The following is an 18,457-nucleotide window of genomic DNA, read 5'->3' on the forward strand; positions in this document are numbered from 1 at the left end:
CAATGTAGAAGTACTCCGTTACAAGTAAAAGTCCAGAATTTAAAAAAATTACTTGAGTAAGAGTACAAAAGTATTGGTATCAAAATGTACTTAAAGTACCAAAAGTTAAAGTACTAAAATGTTTGAAAATAGCCGATCTACAAGCTCACAACGCGTCGCGATGCGACGCGTTGTGAGCTTGTAGATCTGCTATTTTCAAATAGCCTATGTATAAAATTCGCCTAAAGTGGTGAAAGTATGTTTTATCATATAATAATTTATATCTGCAAAGTAACTAGTAACTAAAAATGTTCACATAATTGTAGTGGAGTAAAAGTACAATATTTGCCTCTGAGATGTAGTGGAGTAGAAGTATTGGAAATTGGAAATACTCAAGTAAAGTACAAATACCTCAACATTTTTACTTAAGTACAGTACTTAAGTAAATATACTTAGTTACTTTCCACCACTGGTTATTGCGCATTGGATTAAAGGGATAGTTCACCCCCAAAATGTTTCTATCGATTAGTCAACCCATGGAGACTTGAATTCATGGATATTTTTTCCATGAAATTAAAGCGAACATTTTTAACTGAAATCTTTGCTTCTGGGGATTCTACTAATGTCTTCTAAATCCCAACAGTTTTTTTGAAAAAGAAAACGTACAGTATGTTGCTATAACATCAGTGGTTCTCTCATGTCAAGGACCACCCAAAATGATATGTATTTGTCCAACGGACCCCCCCATCTCAAAACATTGTGTTCCAGGGACCCCCACCAAAAGCAAAGATTTGAGTTAAAAATGTATGTACATAGCGGTCTAGGCGCATACCGATACCGCATATGCTGGTAATCCAGTTTGACAGCCTGTCGCGGGTTCAACTCCCGATTCCAACTACCTTTGCTGTGTGTCACCCCCCCATCTCTCTCCCCATTTCCTATCAGCCCACTATCCTATCAATAAAGGCAGAAAAGCCCCCCAAAAATATCTTTAATATATTTTTAAATATATATATATTCAAAGATTTGCCACACATTTTCACGATTTATTTTTTCTCAAAAATATCAGATGCTATCCGACGGTCCGACGTTTCCCTACGACTTGTGACCCAACGCGACAGCATACCCATCGCCCATTTAACGGCATATTTTCGTCAACAGACGCGTTCCAACACTTACCGCCACCGACGTCGGCGCGGTGGAGAGCCTTCTTAACACTGAGAGTATACGTATGGAACCAAATCGACCTGTACACGGGTCCATTTGGTTCCATTTCGTACACTCTCCAGAGTTATGGGGGTCCGTGGTCCTAATGCATACCGAACTGGGGGTCCTATGAAATTCGAAAGTTTGAGAAGCAACTGCTCTATTAGATTCCAGGTGCTTATTGCAGCCAAGGACTTTGTGCTGGCGTATCAATGTTTCATTAAACAGACAGTGATGCATTGTGGTCCACATATATCCCGTACCGTTCCCCAGGTGGGAAGAGTCCAAAGCACTGCGGTTTGGACTCTATAAAGGGGAGGTGTGGGGCAGCTCTTGAAGTTGGTAGGAATGCAGAATCAGCCTTCCTCCCTCTCCTCTTCACTGGGCCAGAAATAAATAACTCATCACCAGAACTGTACACTGGCAACTTTGTTTATAGCACACACACACACACAAACATTACTTTGCCGTTTGAAAAAATAGCGGAGCTTTCATGTCAAGCTGTGGGAAAATATTGTTTGGAAGAGTTGAGAATGAAGGAAAGTCCCAAGGACAGGCCGTCTTATCTTTATTTTTTATTTATTCATTTATGAATTCATGTGTTGGACTCATCTACACAAACATTCCATACAGTGTCATTGATTCCATACAGCAGTGGTTCTCAACCTGTTCAGGCCACGACTCCCCATCATATTTGAACTGGCTATACCTCCCACCCTGACAAGCACTTGAATTGTAGGAGTTGAGGCATCACATTTAGTTTGACTCGGTTCCACAGATAAATATTGTGAAAATAGCCGATCTACAAGCTTGTAGATCGGCTATTTTTGCCTCTTATTCTTATATTATTTGACAATTATGTTGACCAATGTTTGAGATTTTTTTTTGTTTGTTGATTGCTTTTGCTGCAGTAATGGTCTTTTTTCTTTCTTAAAGTATTAAAAAGGTTTTAAAAGTCCTTAAATGATCATTTAACTGTCATCTGGGGACCCCGAAAAACTTTATCAATTTGTCAATCCTTGACATAAAAAAATAAAACTAATAAAAATAAACTAACAAAAAATATCTCTACCTTTCCTCCTCTCGTGTCTGTCCATCCATCCATCCATCTATGTATGCCTGTGTGTCCCCATGCAGCACCCTGAGCTCCGACCACTCCGGCAGCCCCATGGGGGGCCAGGGGGGCTGCAGCTCCAGCTCCCCCCAGGAGGAGGGCATCACCACCACCGGGACGGGGTCCGGGGGGACGGCGGGGGGGAACGCTGCCACCTCCCCCACCACGTCCCAGACGTCCCAGGGCTCTCTGTCTCCGGGGGGAGGACAGAAGAGCTTCTACCCGCGCCAGGGAGCCACGTCCAAGTTCCTGATCGGCTGGAGGAAGCCCGGCGGCACCGTCAACTCCGTGGACTTTGGCAACACGCGCAAGTAAATACAAAGATTGTTAATTCAGGAAGATACACCATCCCAATTAGAGCCACTAGAGGGTGCCATGGTACACAAAATCCTACAAGTGGTCTCCTAAGTGGGCGCCGGCGTCTGACGGCAAATCTCGCGAACGTCCAATGTTTCTCTGTTTACTGGTGCTAGATCCCGCGAGAATGTGTTGCTGGGACAGAGAAATGTCGGTAAAATGGTAAATGGTGCATTTATATAGCGCTTTTATCCAAAGCGCTTTATATAGATTGTGCATTACATTCACCCATTCACACACACCATGTGAAGGAAACCATGTAAGCCACCAACCTGCTCATCGGGAGCAATAGACCATATTCACACGGCGGCCATATTGGAATTTAACATTGAAAGTGCCACCCCGTTGCCGTGGAAACGGGGTGGCACTTCATTGACTTAATAGGAACATGGCCGCCGTGTGAATATGGTCAATTAGGGGTTCAGCGTCTTGCTCAAGGACACTTCGACACTTAACTCTTCTGGGGGAGCCCGGGATCGAACTGGAAACCTCACGGCTTCCATCCGGCCGCTCTACCGGCCACTCTACCCCTGAGCCACTGCCCGCCCTGCAGTTATTGCAGTTAATAAAGTAGATTTTCTCCTGGTTTTGTCTCTCTGAAAAAAAGCCATTTTAGTTTAAAAATGTTCGGAATATTATGTGGCTTGTGACGATCTGGTCCAATATTTAGTTCAGTGACCATGTGGCCAAAGAATGGTTCAGAGGCTGTGTTCACGTTCACTCTCCCATTGAAATTAACCGTCTCCTAAAAAGGCGTCCGCCCACTTCACATAGATACGGGAAGTAAACCGGAGATGGTGGGTCTTTATTCTCGTGCGCCATTTTGGAGAAGGCAAGCTTCCTGACTACTGGCCAATAACAGCGCGTATTTTCCGGGACAGAATCTAGTTGTATAAAAATCCCGGAGTCGCGGAATAGACGTGTAACAAAAGTAAAACATTTGCCTCATAGTTGTAGTGTAGTTACTAGTTTTACTACACTGTAGTAAAAGTATGAAAAATCCACAAAATTGTACTGAGTTACTTTCCACCACTGAGTGTGAGGTGTTTTATTTAACATGCAGCATCTGTGAATGTTTAAACCACGCGTCCTGCTGTGCTGGGTGTTGTGAGAAGAGTTGTGACTCTGTGTAGAAATGCTCCCTGCTGGGCTCAGGTGTTGTGAGAAGAGTTGTGACTCTGTGTAGAAATGCTCCCTGCTGGGTCAGGTGTTGATGTTTGACAGAGTGGAGGAAAGAGCCTGAATGAATATTGAGCAGCAGAGGCTTTTCCTACTGACCTCTTACTGCACTTTGGTATTTAAGCTGGACAACACTGCCACCCTGTGGTGTTGACGAGTATTGATTGCAACATGCACATTAGCTGTGGTGTTGCTATGTCCGCTTATTATAAGCGTTTTGTGAACGCTATAATGATATACAAACAAACTAGTAGTGTCTAACATAAAGGCCTGTCACAATTATTACATAATCACAATTATTTGAGAAAATCTAAATTATTTTGCTTCATTGTCATAATCATTTCCATGTTGAATTTCTAAAATATATTTTCATACAATTTCCAAAAATAGCAGATCTACAAGCTTACTATTTCCGCTATCATTTAAAAAATTATTCAAGTACAAAATTATTAAATATGTCAGTAATGTCTTTATATACTCAAGTTTGTCATATTTGTTTTTGATTATGAAGCCTAAAAGGCCAAACAGAAATGTCATCATTGTTCATAATGTTCCGAAAGTTCAATGGCAAAAACAACAACGAAATCGTTAAATCGCAATTATCTGTTCGACAGTTAATCGTCAACTGAAATGGTGTAACGGTCACAGTCCTACTAACATAACGGTGGGTCCTCTTGCCTCTCTCTTCTCGCAGGCGTCACCAGAGTGACGGTCTGCTGGGCGGTCAGCCCCAGCTCAGAGCCAACCTGAGGGGCTCCCAGTCCCCTCAGCGCCAGGCCCCCAAGTCCAGTCTGGAGGAGGACCTGAAGAAGCTCATTACACTGGACAGCCCTCCACCCACTGCCAAGGAGGACAAGGTACTGACTGAGATTTGGGTTAGAAATATTGTTTCAAAAAAATAGATGTATTCAAAATGTTCAAGATTTTTCAAAAATAGCAGATCTACAAGCTCGTAGCGCGGCACTCGGTGCCGCGCTATGAGCTTGTAGATCTGCTATTTTTGAATAGCCAAAGTATAAAATAATGGTTGTAGCTCGGGCTGCCTATATAAGCCATCAAGTCATCAAGTATGTTCTTAGTTTTTTTTATTCTTTATTCACCGGTAAAGGAATGTTATACCAAACGAAAATTCCTCCTTGTATTCAAGCCATCACTGTTTTAGTAAATGATAGATCGACATAGACGATGATATCGTCTCTGACGGGTGGAAACCTCATACTGTAATGTCCAAAACTGTTACTTTTCAGGATTCAAATTCAAAAGTAGCAAAAGCAAACGTAGCGCTGCGTACTTTTGATGCTTTTGCGTGACGCCTCTAGTATGATCAATTAGGGCGTTAATTTGCAAAAAAAACACAACAAGTTAACTCATTGAGTGCTATTTTAACGCTATGGTGCAACGTGCCAATCACGTGTTTCACGTGTTTTTGAAAAAATGTCGTTTTGTTCAGAACCAAAGATATCATTATCTGAAGATTTGCAGCTCCATCCACTCCTTGTTTAACTTATAACTGAAAAAGGCTGTATCTCGCTTCCTAAGCACTTTTTTTTTACTTAAAAAATAAAATAAAAATAAAAATCGTACTGGCCAGAAATAGCCAGAAATCATTTGGGCACTCAATGAGTTAAAATATGGAGATAAGAGGTTTCTGCACAACAGCGACAAAATGATAGATTGTATATGGCGATTGTGGTTTGTTTTGCCTTTTTAAATAACCCAGCCCCCACCGCTCATGTTGTCTCTTGTCTCTGTCTCCAAAGCCTATGTTCCCGACGTCCACGGCCGGCCGGCGGTCCATCCAGAGGACGCTGTCCGACGAGAGCATCTACAGCGGCCAGCGGGAGCCGTCGTTCTGCAGCGCCGCGCGGGACCACGCCCCCCACGCCGACCTGCTCTTCAGCTGCTCCACCATGCCTCGCTCCCCCACCGCCCGCAAGGGACCCGGCCGCAGACCCTCGCACAAATCCCTGGGTGAGCCCCCCCCCCCTCCCTCCGATATACCGTGTGTCAGAAACATTGTTTCTCTGTGTTTCAACTTTACGTAAAATGTAATGCTTTACTTCGTCACATCACAACGTGTTGTGAACTTGTAGATGTGCAATTTATTTTTTGGGATAAAAATGCATTCATTATCTAAATCTGCAAAGTCATTGTAGTGGAGTCAAAAGTGCAATATTTGCCTCTGAGAAGTATGAAATATCAAAATAATTACAATACTCAATTTTAAAGGTAGGGTAAGTGATTTGCAATTATTCAAATAATTGCAAAATGGGTCTATGTTCTGATAGTGCTCGTTACTATAGAGTGTCCTGTCCATATAAGGAGTCTCCATGTCTCTCCAGCTCTTTATAAAACAGAAAATGCATTTTCGTTTCAGTTTGTTTCATTTCCAATTTTATCCAATCAGGATAGAGAACTCAATCAGGATATAGATTAAACAAGTGAAATTGGAAGTGATGACACTAAGAAATGAGCAGGCAAAATTTGAACAGGAACACTATAAAAATGAAGCTTAAAAATGGGTACTTTCTCCTGATTGGCTGAGATTTTGACACCTACCAGAAAATGTATTTTCTGTTTATTAAAGAGCTGGAGAGACGGGGAGACTCCTGTTACTGAACAAACACTCTATAGCAATGATTACTATCAGAATATAGTGCTTTAACCTTTGAACAAAATACTTTTTGTTTTAACCCAAAAATATCACTTACCCTACCTTTAAGCAAAAGTACCTCAAACTTGTACTAAAGTAACAGTACATAAGTAAATGCACTGAGTTACTTTCTACCACCTTTGCCATCGTACAGCTTTGTCTGCATGGATTAAAGTTCTCATTCGCCACGGCTGATTTCAGTCATTTGGATTCCATAGAAGCCAGCATGTCTTCTATGGAATCGAGCCTTGCCGAGGCCCATGGGGGCAGGAGCCTATCTCCTGTTTCTGTAGCGTGAGGCAGCTTGTAGTGGTGGGAAAAAAACGTTCATTTCAGTGAACGAACGATTTCGTTCACGGCAATGATTCGTTCAAATGATTCGTTCACGTTCTCGTTCAGTAGCGCTATTTTCTAGTGTTCAAAATTTACAAAAGTATTGGCATCAAAATATACTTAAAGTACCAAAAGTAAAAGTACTAACATATTTGAAAATAGCCGATCTACAAGCTCACAACGCGTCGCGATGCGACGTGTTGTGAGCTTGTAGATCTGCTATTTTCAAATAGCCTAGGCATAGAATTGGGCTAAAGTTGTTAATGTATGTTTTATAATGTGTGTAAAACACCACCGCGGGAGCTTTTTTTAAAACGTCGCGCGTGAACGTAACAGTTTCAGAAAGTGAACGAGCTCGTTCACGTTCATGGCAAATGAACTAGTTCTTTTGAACGAATCGATCATCAACGACACATCACTAGCAGCTTGATGTATAAGTACACCCTCTGGACATGACGCTATAGTATGTAGCAGGGACTTACGCCCCAATCCAACCCATGATGCTGAGTGCCAAGCAGGGAGGCACTGGGTCCCATTATTAGAGTCTTTGGTATGACCCGGCCGGGAATTGAACCCCGACCTCCCAGTCTCAGGGCGGAATTTTTGCATAAATAGCCGATCTACAAGCTCTCAATGCGTCTGCGAGATTTCATTTTGTTTTAACCCATGTGTGTGCATTGTGTCCCACCAGGAGACCTGTCGGCTCCTGACAGCTCGGAGCAGGAGAGGAGGAGGCAGCAGCAGCAGCTGCAGGACCCCGGCCTCATGCCCCTGCCCGGCACGGGCTCTGACGGCCCGCTGGACTGGGCACACCTGGTGGACGCTGCCAAGGCCTTCGAGGGTAAGTACCGTATACCACCACCATCAACCACACCGTTGGGGGCTGGCAAATTTAACTCGACGATCAATTGTCGTACAAATAATTGCCAATTTTATTGTGTTTTTGTCTTTGAACATATTTGGAACATTATGAATACATGTTTTATTTCTGTTTGGCCTTTTTGGCTTCGTTATCAAAAGTTGCACAGGGCTTGCACACTTTTGCTGTTTTTGAATGTTTTTGAATCCTGAAACGTAACAGTTTATGAGCTTGTATATCTGCTATTTTTTAATAGCCTTAAGTGTAAAATAATGCTTTTTAGCTCAAATCTAAAAATGACACAGTTCCAGGTCTTAAGATGGCTATTCAAAAATAGTAGATATACTGTACAAGCTCATGAGCCTGTAGATCTGCAATTTTTTTTGAAAAATCGTTAAAATGTGTGCAAATCTTTGAATATATATTTTTTCCGAACATAATCTAACTCAAATATTTGCTTCTGGGGGTCCCTGGAACAAAATATTTGCAAATGTTCGCTTTAACAAATACATATTCAAAGATTTGCAACAAAAAAAGCCGATCTACAAGCTCGTAGCGCGGCGCCGAGTGCCGCGCTATGAGCTTGTATATCTGCTATTTTTGAACAGCCAAAGAAATCTAAAATGACACAGGTGCGCTCCCGATCTTAGTGGATTAATGACAATTGACTGCTCAACTCTCTCTCTCTCCCTCTCTCTCTTTCTCTCTCTTTATCTCTCTGTCACACACACATATTTGAAATGGTCGGCGAGTGAACAGATCGTTGAGCGTTTCACATTGCACGAGTTTCTCTCTTGAAATCGGGCTAAATATATCGTTGTGATTCTCGCACGATTGATTGGTCGGCGACAGGGATTCACTGATTGCAAGATAATTTCACCACGATGTGATCCCGACCCAATACAATACATTTGTTTTTATTCCAAATGTCTCACGAAAACGTGAAAGGCTCCCGTGATATATGCGCGAGACCGAGACAGGACGCTAATGATTGACATTAAATAATTCTCAATTTCTCTGTATTTCTCTCTCTCTCCCTCTCTGAAACAAACGTTTCAAAAGTCAACCAGTGTTGCCGTGTCCGCTTATTATAAGCGAGTTGCTTGTAAAAAATATTGGTGGTTGCGTTTCTTTTTCGCTTATTTCCAAAGTGTAACTTTGCTTTGGCTTTATTTCTTAATGTTGCTTTTTTTCTTTGAAAATAGCTGCGACGCGTTGTGAGCTTGTAGATCGGCTATTTTATTTGTATATACTGTAGGTTTAAAGTCCTCATGCAGCCTATAGTCGCTTTTGTTGGGCTTGTTTTCATAGACCTGGTTGCTTATTTCTCGCGCAAAACCTGGCAATACTGTTCAGAGACACATACCTGCGTCACACACACACACACACACACACACACACACACACACACACACACACACACACACACACACACACACACACACACACACACACAGACACACACACAGACACACACACACACACATACACACAGCTCTCTCTCTCTCTGTCTGCAAGCCCTATTCCTCTCTAATAATAAACAGCCCCATAGTCGAGCAGGCTCGCTCTCTCTATCAATCTGTTTATCATGTTTATCTAATACAGGACTGGACTGTCTGTACGGTAATATTGCGGTTCTATGCGGGAGGATTAGCCACGGACCGGTGCGTGGCTGTAATGTGCTCTCATTGGCTGTAGCACGGCTCTCATCGGGTCCGACAAACCCAAATATCCAACATGCTAGAAAAGTAAAAATTAACCGCTCGCCGACCGCAATTTATCGGGGTGTTTCTTCTCGGAGTACCTTACACACTGCGCGATCAACACCTCGCCGAGGAACGCCCGATCTGGACTGAGATCGGTGGTTTTCTCGGCGATCACCAAAACGTATCCCCGAGAGCCAGAGTGAGAAAGTTTGTTCTTTCCTGAAAACCATAAAAATATGACTAACGAGAATATGGATGCGGAAAAAAGCAGCCTTGCATGGTTTCCTCTGCCATCGGGTGTGTGTGTGTGTGTGTGTGTGTGTCTGTCTGTCTGTCTGTCTGTCTGTCTGTCTGTCTGTCTGTCTGTCTGTCTGTCTGTCTGTCTGTCTGTCTGTCTGTCTGTCTGTCTGTCTGTCTGTCTGTCTGTCTGTCTGTCTGTCTGTCTGTCTGTCTGTCTGTCTGTCTGTCTGTCTGTCTGTCTGTCTGTCTGTCTGTCTGTCTGTCTGTCTGTCTGTCTGTCTGTCTGTCTGTCTGTCTGTCCGTCCGTCCGTCCGTCCGTCCGTCCGTCCGTCCGTATGCACATGGAAAAGAGCCTTGGACAAAGGCGCTATATAAATGCACCATTTACAATCATCACACAATGCAACAATACAAGCACACTGCTGCTGCATGGTGGTAACAACAATACAATCAACTTGTCCAGAATATATAATAAAGCACAGAACAATCCCTGTGCATTGTTCTAAATCTGCCCAGCACTAGGGGCTTCAGTGAACCCAGCCAAACGGTTTGCTAGATTCTACTGTATACCAAAATAACAGCTTGTTATCATGTCCAGAAGAAACGGAGCGAGCCGGGCTTCTGTCTTATAGTTATAATCCCTCAGTTCTCTATCCGTGTGTTCACGCTGTTTTATGGATTGATTGATCCTGTACCGCTCTCTGTTTTTCTGTGTTTGTTATTCTAGTATTTCTTGTTGGTTTTCTCGCATATCGTCTCTGTTCGGGTAGAAAGAAACCTCACATGTCCAAAACTGTTACTTTTCAGGATTAAAATTCAAAAACGGCAAAAGTAGCAGATCTACAAGCTCAAAACGCGTCGCTTTTGATGTTTTTGTGTGACGCTAATGTGCTCAAGTAGGGCGTTGATTTACGAAAAAACACGAAAGGTTAGTATTATGGAGATAAGAGGTGTCTGCCCCCCGACAGCAACGATACACTGTTGTTGACAGCAGTAGAATAGCAACGTTTGAAGGTGCTGGGTTTTTGGTCTTTCTCATCATCATCATCATCATCTTTAACTCACGACCATGTTCACATGGTATGGAGCACAGATATCATAAATCATACAATACATAACAATATTTATACAGACGTAGCAAAGGCATGGCAAGCATGATTTGAACAGAGGTTACAGAGTTAGTTTCTATACTAACTAACAGCGCCTGAACCAATACTGTAGGGGTGCAACAGTTAATCGAACTAATCAATTTAATCTGTTTGTTTTGAATAATTTAATGACTTTCAACTATATATATAAATAAATTACAAGCATTACAGTACAAGCATTTCACTGATACAACAGCTGCTACCGGCTGTGTTTTACAGTTAAACTGACAAAATAACGCAACATTATTGTCATCTTTATTATAACCAGAAGAGGGCACTGCTGTTCTTCCATTATCTCACTCCACCGATGGCCTGTGCTTGGGCTTAAATAGAGCTGCAATGAAGAAGTGCGTTATTTTTTTATTTTTAAAAAATCGATTAACAACTTAAACCCTATTTTATTTTATTCGCACACTGATGTCATGCAAGAATAGTTAAAATAAACAAATCTACAGGCTCATAACGCGTTGCATCACAACACATTGTGAGCTCATAGATCTATAATGACATGCCCAAAATAGGGATCGATAATAAACCGATGAAAATTCGGTTAAAATTCGATTATCGATTATTATTTGTATTTTCGATATAAATTGATTAGTTTGATTAACCCATTAAGACCGGGAACGCATCTCTGTCATTTTAGATGTCTTTGGCTATTCAAAAATAGCAGATATACAAAGCTCAGAGTGCCGCGCTATGAGCTTGTAGATCTGCTATTTTTGAAAAATCTTGAAAATGTGTGCAAATCTTTGAATATATATAGTTCAACATTCGAACATTTTTTGTTCCAGGGACCCCCAGAAGCAAAGATTTGAGTTACAAATGTTCGCTTAAAAAAAAAATATATATATTCAAAGATTTGCACACTTTTTCAAGGTTTTTCAAAAATAGCAGATCTGCAAGCTCATAGCGCGGCACTCGGTGCCGCGCTATGAGCTTGTAGATCTGCTATTTTTGAATAGCCATCCCGGTCTTTAATGGGTTAACTGTGTTCCCCCCCTTGTAGTCTTAAAGGTATCATGACATTCATTTTCACTTTTTTTATTTTCAATGTTTTATTTGGGGTTTTATGACCTCAATTACACCCGAATTTAGAACATTCAGTGGATTTTCAGTGGTCTGGGGTTTTCTGAATAATTAGGCTGAAAAGTAATCTGAGTTTGGCCCTTCGACAGTGAGGTCACAGTCGATTAATCCCGCCCACTCTCCTCCTCGCCCCTCCCCTCCCCTATCCTTTCCTTTGGGGGGGCGGAGCAGAGGCGATGATTGACAGGCAAAATCCCTCACCAGCGACACCCGCAGGCAAAGATTTCTTTTTTCATTGCAGTTGAAAAGGCTTTAGAGAAAAACACCTGCCATGGATCACTGGAATGGAATTTTCACTTAAAACTTTTTGTACACTTTTGAAGGACCAGGACAAAGACTTTGAATGTGGTGTAAAAGTGAATGTCATTAAACCTTTAAAATGTAAGTCTTTGTTTTCTGTGTGTTCAGAGCAGAGACTGGTGATTCTAGCTGCCCAAGAGGAGGAGAACTCCAGGGCCGACAGCGCGGCCTCGTCCTCCAGCACCCAGCAGGCCGAGCCCCAGACTGCCCCCCACAGGCAGCCCTCACCTGGGTAGGTGACTGACCCTCACTGTTATTCAGAGATGATGTGATGCTCTGCTATGCCTTGGCAGTTTTTGTAACTTAACGTAAAAGTATCAATACTGCAATGTAGAAAATACAAGTAAAAGTACGGAATTCAAAATTTACTTGAGTAAAAGTACAAAAGTATTGGTATCAAAATGTACTTAAAAGTACCAAAAGTATAAAGTACTCATTATGCATCTTTTGAACATAGACAATCTACAAGCTCACAATGTGTCGCGATATACGCTTTGTGAGCTTGCAGATCGGCTATTTTCAAATGGCCGAAATGTACTGTATATAGGGCTGATGTGGGTAATGCGTGTTTTGTAATGATAATCAAAATCTACAAAGTAACTGGTAACTAAACGTTTTGAAATAATTGTTGTGGAGTAAAAGTACAATATTTGCCTCTGAGATGTGGAGTAGAAGTCAAAGTACTGAAAATTGGAAATACTCCAGTAAAGAAAGAAAAAAGAAAAAAAATACCTCGATATTTTACTTAAGTACAGTACTTGAGTAAATGTACTTTGTTACTTTACACCACTGTGCCTTGGTTCAGGTTTTTGAATGTTCTGGTGTATTCCTCCCCTCAGTGAGAGCCCAGCCAGTCTTATGGGGAAGGTGAGCCAGCTGGAGTCCATGGTGAAGCTGCTACAAGATGACTTGAAGAAGGTGAGAGGCCTTGTACCTTCATTCCCTTGTTTTTAAAATGTAGCAGTAATTTATTTTGGTCATAACAGGAATAATTCAATATTTTGAATAGAAGTAGAAGTAAAAGTACCTCAAAATTGTATTTAAGTACAGTACTTGAGTAAATGTACTTAGTTACTTTACACCACTGTATAGTGTTTATGTGTTTAATACTGTATTAGTGTGATTCAGGTTGCAGCAGTGCTGTGTGGTACACGTAGAGTTTGAAAGGCCTCCAAAACCATTATTTGTGTGCGTTTTGTCGCCACCAGGAGAAGGATGCAAAGACCTCGCTTGCGGTCCAGGTGCAGAGCTTGCGGGAGGACAACCAGCGTCTGCAGGAGGAGTCCTACAGCGCCTCGGCCAAACTGAAGAAGTTCACCGAGTGGGTCTTCAACACCATCGACATGAACTGAGTGGGTCTTCAACACCATCGACATGAACTGAGTGGGTCTTCAACACCATCGACACGAACTGAGAAGAGACGCAACCCGACACAAACACCTCCGACAGAGAACGCCGCCGACGCGACCCGACTCAATGTTGGACTCATTATTAGACACTGCCTGACGACATAATAACACAACGTCATCCAAACCATCGCGAATGAACCGCCTCGGCACGGGCGACGAGCCGCGGGAAAAAGACGTTGTACTATCGACGCGGACCACACGACTTCGGATCTTCTACACCGACGCCAACACGAACTCGCCATTCTTCTGGCGACACGGAGGGATTGTTGTTATGTACTGTACAGTCAGTGTTTCGTGGGAAACTTAAAAAGATGTTGGATGGAACGTGAGGAGTCAAGCGAGAGGAGTTTGGACAGCTGTGGTTCTGACAGATGTGATGAGCATGAGGTCACTTCCCTGGGATTTGCTGAGAATTGATGCTCCGTTGTGTCCAATCTGATGGATAGTACGGCGTCCCTGCATGACCGACAGAAAGATTTACGTTTAAGTTTTAAGTTTTACTTAACCAGTGGTTCCCAAACTTTTTTTTAATTTCAAGGATTCCCAGTTTCGTATGCATTAAGGCCACGGACCCTCATAACTCTCTGAGTTACAGACCTGTAAGGGTCCATTTTGGTTCCTAACTATCAATCATTTTGCTGCAGACCCCCTGGAACCCCCTCAAGGACCCCTGGGGGTCCCCGGACCCTCCCTCTAGGGAGTTCAGTATGTCAATGATGTCTCATTTAATCTCTGTGATTCTCCAAATATCGGCGAGATATTTTCAATAGTTGCTTCGTAGATTTAAAAAATGTATTATGCAAAATGTTCTCCCTGTTGACACACATCGCATTACATTGCGTTAATAAACACGTCTAAAAGTCACAATCTTAGCACACAAATGAATGTGAACTAAACAGATTCTGCTATTGTACAGTACAGTATAAAGTTCCAAAACCCGGTCCAGTGGGGTTTTTTTTTTCATCCATTTAAAATGAGGCTTCTTACACGTGCAGTAACAAACATGGTGATTTAGTCTTGGGGGCATACTTGATGGATCTTCTTCCTAATTCAAGTTTCACCGGTTTCACTGTACAAAGTCAATAGGGAGAATATTTTTGAATTATCCATTTTGAATCAATCATGTAACTATTGAAGATATCCCCTCGATATTCACAGAGTCACATCATAGCAAAGTCACTAAACAACCCAAACCTCTACCAAAGTTTAATTATGCTTCAAATGCGGTTCTCAAAATGGGGTCCAAGGGGAGCCTCTGGGTTCTTTGAGGGGGTCCCAAATGGACTGTAACTCTGAGAGTGTACAAATGGAACCAAATGGACCCTTACAGGTCTGTAACTCTGATAGTGTACTAATGGAACCAAATGGACCCTTACAGGTCTGTAGCTCTGAGAGTTTACAAACGGAACCGGTTATGGGGGTCCTTGAAATTTAAAAAGGTTTGAGAACCACTGCTTTAAATAAATAACAGAAGTCTTGGTACTGCACCTGGCTGTAGCTGAACAGATAATGTTTTGAGTTTTTGTATAGGAACAAGGTAAGAATATGTAGTGTCCTCCCATGTGCTTCCTTTTGCCCCCTTCAATCAGAAAAACAATCTATTTTGGAACGAATGAAAAGATTGGAGACAGAATGGAGAGTATGGGAGACCGCACACGTTTCTCAACGTCTGGTCCAGGGGCCCCACCAAGGGTCCAAATGGGACCCTTACGGGTCTGAGGATGACTCTTGAGAGTGTACAGTTGGAACCATTTTTAATCTTTGGGACCCCCCAATCGACACTGTACAATTCTCAGCAGAAATTTGACTTTACAGACCCGTTAAGCCAAGGGTCTATTTGGACACCCCTTGGTGGTCACAGCCGGACCCTACATTGAGAACAAGTGTGGGTAGAGTATGGGTACAGAAGATGTTTATTTGAACCCCGGAGAAGACGGGTAAACACAGGCGGCCTCATTATGGGCCTTGGAAAAGACGATAAAAGAATATACTATTATAACTGTGAGGTGAAAGTGCCTGTGTGTTGTTCAAATTAAAAAGAGTTGTACTTGTGTATCAAAAATGTATAATGTCTAGAGGATTCATGCAAATACTGTAAAACTCACAAAGGACTACTGGTCACGGGCCGACGAGAAATATATAATTATGAAAACAAATATTATGTGGGTGCCATAATAATGATAAAAGACCACGAACGGTCCGTCATCAAAATATTGACATGTATTTTGTATATATACATATGATTAAGGTGTATTTTGTTACCTATGACCTGGACACTCTATTACAGAGTATTTTTTTGACGAATATGATAACGAGAGAGCAAAGTACTATGCCATTATGCCAAATACATAATGTCAAATACAGTCTTCTGTATGAGGGGATGGCTGTGTGCGGAGAGACACTGTAACTGGAAACCGATTTGACTGGAGGAGGGGAAAAAAAGAAAAGAAAGGAAGCTTCTAAATTAATTTAATAATTCTAATTATGTATTCTTTGTCCTGAGAGTAATACGATTTGTGGTCCCAGCCGTGGCGTGGCTATAACTGTAACTGCACTGACTTGCTGGACAGTGCCACCTAGTGTTGACAACATGTAAAATGATACATGGATACATGTCCCTCTTCATCCATAGCAGTGGTTCTCAGTTTTTATTTTTTTATTTCAAGAACCCCCATAACTCTGAGAGCGTACAAATGGAACCAAATGGACCCTTACAGCCCTGTAAGGGTCCATTTGGAACGCCCTTAAGGAACCCAGGGGGTCCCTGAACCCCACTTTGAGAACCACTGCTCCATAGCATGGTAAAAGACTGTCACCAGAGAAATGTGACCCTTAACGCTCCCTGTAGATTGAATCGGTACTATATACAATAATGGGACGATGCGTAAAGATGTTTTTGACGAAATTCCCTGATATTCCAGCTCTCAAGAGTTGTATATAGTAGGCTTAACTTAATAGTCCGTCATAGGACGGTGTCTCGTGCCGTAAATAGCAGATCTACAAGCTCATAGTGAGCTTGTAGATCGACTATTGGCGTCGCGCGACACCGTCGAACGACTAAAGTAAACATCAGGCTTAAGTCTGCTCCTATAAGCCCAAGCCCAGTCCTTTTTTCTTTTTTTTTTATTAGATCAGAGACCGCGGGAATATTATGAGATATGATCCATATTTAAACCCTCAATACTGTTTCCTTTTCTACCCTGATACTGTACAACCTGTATATATAAGAGAGAGACGTCTGATGCTCATCTGAGTTTGCACCTTCTTTATTTTATTTTATTGTTTTCCTTTTGTTTTTAAGACTTGGCTATTCTTCATGCAGTTGTGCTTTTAGGTTCTGATTTTGTGCTTCGTCACACGACGGCTTCGTGCGGTGAACATAGCCTACAAGATCTGCAAGCCTGTCACATACGCTTGTGGGCTCGTAGATCGGCTACGTTCAACACGCGACACCAATCGTGCGACGCAGTATAAGAGGCCATGTGTCCAGAGAAAGCCTTTTCTTTTTTGGTCGCTGCCAACGCCCGCCTGCCATGCATTTCTATCGTAAGGACCCGCTGGAGTGCTCCTCCTCTGGCCAGCACAGAGTATCGTGGTTAAGCGCTCTCGGGGTCCTATCTTGCGCGCCGCCTTACCCCTTATGCCTTAACTTTTTGCCATTTTTTTAAACTATTTTTGAAAAACATTTTTAAAATAGTTGAAATAACCGATCTACAAGCTCACAACGTGTTGAGGTAGATCGAGCTATTTTCACTATTCTTAAATGCTTTTCAAAATAGTAAAAAATGCCCAAAAAGTTCAGGCATAAGGGGGTATGGCGGCGCGCAAGATAGGGCCCTCTGGACATGATATCGTCTCTGTCGGGTGGAAACCTCATATTTCCAAAACTGTTACTTTTCACGATCCAAATTCGGAAATATCAAAAGTAGCAGATCTACAAGCTCGAAACGCGGCGTGAAGCGACGCGTTTTGAGCTTGTAGATCAAGTAGTATGATCAAGTAGGGCATTCATTTCCGGAAAAGTTGAAATATGGAGATGGGAGGTTTCTGCCCAACGGCGACGATATCTAAAGCGCTCCTCCAAAATGCTTTCTGTGGACACGGACCCTAAATCAGGGCTTTAATGTTTTACACCATCAGACATCAACAGGGGAGACAGACAGAAAAAAGAGGCAAGGGGGGGGTTGGGGATCATGACATGAGTAAAAGTGAGTCGCAGGCTCAAACTCGAGACACAATATGAGCACACGGCATGCCCCCTCCTTCCCCCCCAGCCCGTTAATGCCTACTTTATACTCTGTAGTACTAAGGTGTCGCTTGCCAAAAAAAATTACTGATAGCTACAAGCTATACTACCCTTTGTACGATGGAGCGTAAGATAAGCCTTACACTAAACAGAGTGCCCTTGCACCTTCATTTCTCGACATGTGTGAGTGTGACGGCATGTGTTTCTGTTTCCTTTGAGATGTAATGTGTAAAAAACAAAAAAAAATGTTTATATCTATTAAAGATATTTTGTTCAATTTGACTTTTTGGTCTTTCGAGCTACAGACTTAAATACGTTTTGTGATAGGTGTTATTGTCGTATACTGTGCCTCCAGACCAGATTTCCATCCAGACATTTGTTGTCAAAGTGCTTAGTCATTCATGTCAATAACTGAAGGAATAGCCTAAACATTACCTTTGAAGATGTCACAAGAAACCTTTTAAGTGAGTGTTCATGTTGCCAGGACTTTTGAGGGACATGCAAAAGAACAAGTGAAAATTGTCCTGTGCACTTACCCATCCTATAACTACTTGGAGCAGTGAGCAGCCTTTCTACAGCTGCTCGGGGAGCAATTAGAGGTTAAGAGTCTTGCTCAGGGACACATTACTGGTCTGGAAT

General features: G+C 42.2%; 1 protein-coding gene across 1 annotated transcript in view; it reads left to right on the plus strand.

Moving 5' to 3' along the window:
• The window catches only part of LOC308074511 (signal-induced proliferation-associated 1-like protein 1), a 143,289-nt gene extending 125,194 nt beyond the window's left edge, over positions 1-18,095 (plus strand). Inside the window, 7 exon segments of the mRNA XM_080413975.1 lie at positions 2,323-2,610; positions 4,530-4,692; positions 5,596-5,806; positions 7,513-7,662; positions 12,272-12,395; positions 13,003-13,081; positions 13,372-18,095. Coding sequence (XP_080270101.1) covers positions 2,323-2,610; positions 4,530-4,692; positions 5,596-5,806; positions 7,513-7,662; positions 12,272-12,395; positions 13,003-13,081; positions 13,372-13,515 — 1,159 coding nt within the window. The 3' untranslated portion in view covers positions 13,516-18,095.
• Positions 18,096-18,457: the final 362 nt, after the last annotated feature.

This window comes from Gymnoscopelus braueri (assembly GCF_963280865.1).
Source record: "Gymnoscopelus braueri genome assembly, chromosome: 19".
Classification (NCBI taxonomy): Eukaryota; Metazoa; Chordata; class Actinopteri; order Myctophiformes; family Myctophidae; genus Gymnoscopelus; species Gymnoscopelus braueri.